The 4,940-nt window shown below is 38.9% G+C and overlaps 1 protein-coding gene and 1 non-coding gene across 2 annotated transcripts; one reads left to right on the top strand and one right to left on the bottom strand.

Annotated features, from left to right (window-relative positions):
• Nucleotides 1–2,087: 2,087 nt before the first annotated feature.
• On the bottom strand, nucleotides 2,088–4,064 carry LOC140974883 (uncharacterized). Its single transcript, XM_073438372.1, has one exon. The coding sequence runs from the start codon at nucleotides 4,062–4,064 to the stop codon at nucleotides 2,088–2,090; it is 1,977 nt and encodes a 658-aa protein (XP_073294473.1).
• LOC140975961 (small nucleolar RNA R71) lies at nucleotides 3,427–3,532 on the top strand. Its single transcript, XR_012175097.1, has one exon. It is a non-coding gene; the product is annotated as a small nucleolar RNA R71 (small nucleolar RNA).
• Nucleotides 4,065–4,940: the final 876 nt, after the last annotated feature.

The following is a 4,940-nucleotide window of genomic DNA, read 5'->3' as shown; positions in this document are numbered from 1 at the left end:
ACTAGATTATAAATACTAGACAAGACGAGATCTGTGAAGAACTGTGCCCGGAAATCTTCGAATCTTCACTTCAAGCGCAAAACTCCTCTTCAAGGTTTGTGGTGGCTCTGAATTATGTCTGAATAACGTCCCAAATCGTCCCTCTATCAGCCTCCTCTCCCAAAATTGGAAAAAGATCGGCAGCAAATCTTTCTAAAAATATCGAGCGCGCCCGGGCGGACATAAGTTTCCGCCCGGGCGAATGTCCTTCGCAAATAATTATTTTTTCTTCAGTTTTTTTCCGCATCTCGTGCATTTTCACCACCGAGACACATGAGTAACAATAAAACATAATATATGCTAAAATGCAACAAACTGCATGCAATATAGACGATATGCACAACAAAATGAGCTATCAGGTAATATGAAAAACACGTAAAATGCACCTATAACAACCCCCCAATACTAACCTTTTGCTCGCCCTCGAGGAAAATAGGTGACAAGACAAAATGGAACATGACACAAAGTAGCTCGACAGTGAATTCATAGTCATCAGTTAGCCTCAGCGAAACTCAACATATTCCCTTGTCGATCAATGCAAAAGCACAACTCTTTGCACTTTCCTTGGTCTAGACATTGTTTCAAATAAAACTTGAACGTGTATGTGTGTGTCATTAGTCCTAGCATCATATATGACATAGGGATCCATTATCAACCATAGTTAGAGATTTAAATCAGTATGTTAGCGTAAATCTTATTCTCCTCTATTCCTCTTCACTCAGCAACCACCAGCAGCAAATTTCTCTTCTTTTTTTTTGACTGAATTGGAATACAGAAATAAAAGGACTAGATTAGAACCCTTCATTTTCAGATGCAAAACCATGTATTTTACTTTTTAAGCCAGGAATAGGATTTCATTCCTTTATTCGGCTCCACAACACCTTACATCTCTAACTTTAGCTAGGAATAGGATTTCATTCCTTAATTCAACTCCCCCACACCTTACATCTCCATCGTTCTCTTTTTTTAACGCTGCTGATAGATACCTCGATTCAAGAGAATATAGTCAAGTTCAATTTACACCTTCAAACATCTTCGTTCCCCACTTTAGTTTTAAATTCTCACCATCTTATCATGCATGCTTCTAGTTCTAAAATTTGTGCAAAGAGAATTCAACGTTTTAAATAAAACTTCATGTCTTTGCCACATTATGTGCTTAAGGAGTGCGATTACACAACAAACAAGGCATGTCTCATCACCTCTTAATCATCCTTGGCTAACACGTACTACTTCGAACACTGTCGGCTGACACACACACCAGTGCAAAATGACTAAAACTAAATGCCAACAAATATAACCAACAAAACACCAAAAATGAACCCACGAAACAACACCCATCCACCCCCCAATACTAAAGTCGAGCAGTGTCCCCAATGCAACAGACGATATAAAAAGAGAGAGAGAGAGTGCATAACAAACATGGATGCAACATAACCGAAACATGCAACAGAAAAAGAAGTAACTAAAATGATCTAAATGAAATGCAAGAAATTAAAAGAAGGGACAGAAATGACTCCCCTCTCAATGATCATCCTCGTTGTGTAATGCGCTTATCGGGTGCTAGCTTTTTACGCTCTAAGTACACGTACTTCTGATGTGAAGGCATGTATTGAGCTCACGTGTCGGCGGTTCCTCAATGCTTGACTTCTGAGAGTTCAAGTCTCTTCGATCCTCCAAATCCTCAAACTTCATCCTTACTGACTTCTTCCATGGATGGTTGGCACTAAAGTATGCCGCTCTTTCAGCTTTGTCTTCCTTGAGTTCATCCTCCTTCAATTTAGTAGTGAGAGTGGCTTCCAATGTATCGTTAATAGCATCCTGCACAAACTGACACACAAGTGAATCCAAAGAATTTACTATAAAACAATCATTAGTATGCAGTGTGTGCTTAAGAGCGTTAAAAACATTAAGAGTGATTTCCTCCTATCCCACTCTCAATCTCAACTTCCCTTCTTGCACATCAATCACGGCCTTTTCAGTTGCAAGGAACGGTCTCCACAGAATCAACGGCTTCTCCCTATCCTCTTCCATGTCAAGTACCACAAAATCTATAGAAAAATAAACTTTCCCACTTTCACTAATACATCCTCTATGACCCCTCGTGGATAATTGACAGATCTGTCTGCTAATTGCAAGGACATCTTGGTTCGCTTAGGCTCTCCCGGTCCAAGTTTCTTGCATACAAACAAAGGCATAAGATTAATACTTGCACCAAGATCACACAAAGCTTTATGAAAAACCACATCACCAATCATGCAAGGAATAGAAAAACTCCCTGGATCCTTGAGTTTTGGTGGGATTTTGTTTTGCACAATCGCAGAGCAGTTCTCAGTCAAGTTTCTCGTCATGTGATCCTTCAAATTCCTCTTATTAGCTAAGATGTTTTTCAGAAATTTAGTATAACTCGGCATTTGCATCAAAGCATCAGCAAAGGGAATATTAATGTGCAATTTCCTGAATAATTCTAAGAACTTACTGAATTGCGCATCCAATTTCGCTTTTTTCAATGTTGCAGGGAAAGGTGGAGGGATGACAATTTTAAATTGTGCAGTAGGTGCGGGTGTAGAGTTAGAAGACTTAACTGTGGACGTGTCAACCGCTCCCTCTTTTGGTTCTAACGTTTTCTCACTCCTTAACTCAATGGCATTCACTTGCTCTTTAGGATTATTCTCGGTGTTACTTGGCAAGGTGCCAGGCTCTCTACTTGCTATCATCTTAGCTAACTGTCCAATCTGATTCTCTAGCCCCTTTATCGATGCATCCTGATTCTTTAGTCTAGTCTCGGTGGCTGAAATGAACTTAGACATCATCTGCTCCAAATTGGACTTTTCTTCTCTAGGAGGGATAGATATGTACATCGGTTGTTTCCCATACGGTTGTCCTCCCTGGGGTCGATTCATACTATTTTGGCCACCCCACGAGAAGTTGGGATGTTGCCTCCATCCAGGATTGTATGTGTTCGAATACGGATCATTCCTTGGACGGTTTTGGACTCCCACTTGATTCACTGGTACCCCTTCTTGCACATAAAAAGGACCCCTGTATTGAAAGTCCTTAATATAGTGTACTCCTCCGCATTTTTCACAAAATATCTCTTGAAGACTCATAGCTGTGCCACCCATTTTCAAACCATCCAACTTCCTGTTCAAGACATCAAGTTGTGCAATAATAGCAGAAAGGTCAGTTACCTGGTGAACTCCTGCACTTCTCCGCTGGTTGTTCTTTTCAGATTGAGGATGATAGCTGCTAGCAGCCATCTCCTCCAATAACTCATATCCTTCCTCAGCAGTTTTTCTCAACAGGTTCCCACAAGCAGCAGCATCTATCATAGTATGATTAGGAGTAAGCAGGGCATAATAAAAGGTTTGAACAACTAACCCAAATGGAAGTTCGTGATGAGGACATCTTCTTAATAGATCTTTGAAGCGCTCCCATGCCTCAAATAAAGATTCCTGCTCGAATTGAGCAAATATGGTAATGTCTGCCCGCAGCTTCATGGTCTTAGATGGAGGAAAATATTTGATGAGAAACGCTTTCGCCATATCCTCCCATGTGGTGATCGAACCTACAAGAAAACAATTTAACCATGCTTTAGCTTTATCACATAAGGAGAAAGGAAATAAACGCAACCTAACAGCATCATCAGAAACTTCATTAAATTTAAAAGTATCGCAAATTTCAAGAAAATCTGTTATGTGCATGTTTGGGTCATCTACTGTAGTTCCTCCAAACTGGACTGTATTCTGAATCATCTGAATTATCGCTGGCTTGATTTCGAAGTGGTTTGCCCGCACAATAGGCCTCACAATGCTAGGGCGTGCACCATCCAAAGAAGGCTGGGCATACTCTAGCATTGGTATGCGGCGTGGCATCTCGACATGTCTCTCTTCATGGTGTTCCTCCTCATGCTCGTGCTCGTGCCTCTCCATCAGTTCCTTCAGTCTTTGCTGTTGTCTTCTCCTGCGAAAGGTTCTTTCAATTTCAGGGTCAAACTGCTCAAGCTCCACGTCAAGTGACTTTGGCATGCACTGGAAAAGATATCTGTAATAGAATATAGAGTGTTAGATCAAGAAAAATAAAATAATGCTAAAAAAAATAACTAAAAATAAAATTGTGAATTAACAGTCCCCGGCAACGACGTCAAAAAGTTGATCGAGCAAAACTTGCACTGTGGAATCTTTAATAAAAATATGGTTTTGTATGTTCAAAAAATAATCGCAAGTGCACGATGTCAAGTAATAGTATAATGTACGTGAGTACAAGTATCATTCCACTGAAAACTGTATTTGACAATTATTATTTTCAATTATTAAATCTTTGGTAACGAAATTTGATTGATTGTTTATTACTACTATGATTAAAATATGCAAATAAAAAGATTCAAGAATTGAATAATCGGATACAATATCTAGAATGATTGATTGAAATTCAATGAGAAATGGATTTGTTGGGAATTTCAGTTCACCTACCCCTCGTTAATTAATTAATTTGTTCGATAGTGATTTACGCTTCCGACAGGATTTCCTATTCAATTGAACACACTCTCTCGAGCTATGCCAAATTAATTCTACTCAGTGATGTAATTAAATGTCTTTAATTATTTATCAAGAGTGAATCGCATGTCGATCTATGAAATACCCTAGTTTTCGACCCTTAGGACTATGACTATCGGCGCGTATCCAATTTCATATATCTATGTAAATTGTTATTCTCTCGAACTCACTCGCAATATAAGATTGTTATTAAAGTTAGCTACGCTTTAATAACACGATAAAACAGTAGTATAATCAAGAATAAACCAAGAATTGGCATATGAATTAACTAAATCAAAGTTTGGGGTAGGATCCCCTTAAATCCCAACAAATATATAAAGTTAGCTACTCGAATTCATAATAAAAATA

The sequence above is a fragment of the Primulina huaijiensis genome, chromosome 4 (genome assembly GCF_012295235.1).
Source record: "Primulina huaijiensis isolate GDHJ02 chromosome 4, ASM1229523v2, whole genome shotgun sequence".
Lineage (NCBI taxonomy): Eukaryota > Viridiplantae > Streptophyta > Magnoliopsida > Lamiales > Gesneriaceae > Primulina > Primulina huaijiensis.
Note: the sequence above shows the minus strand (reverse complement) of the source record. Positions and strands in the feature narration are given on the sequence as shown.

Excerpts from the sequence above, each read along its gene's own strand:
- LOC140974883 (XM_073438372.1), bottom strand. The coding sequence starts at position 4,064 with ATGCCAAAGTCACTTGACGTGGAGCTTGAGCAGTTTGACCCTGAAATT.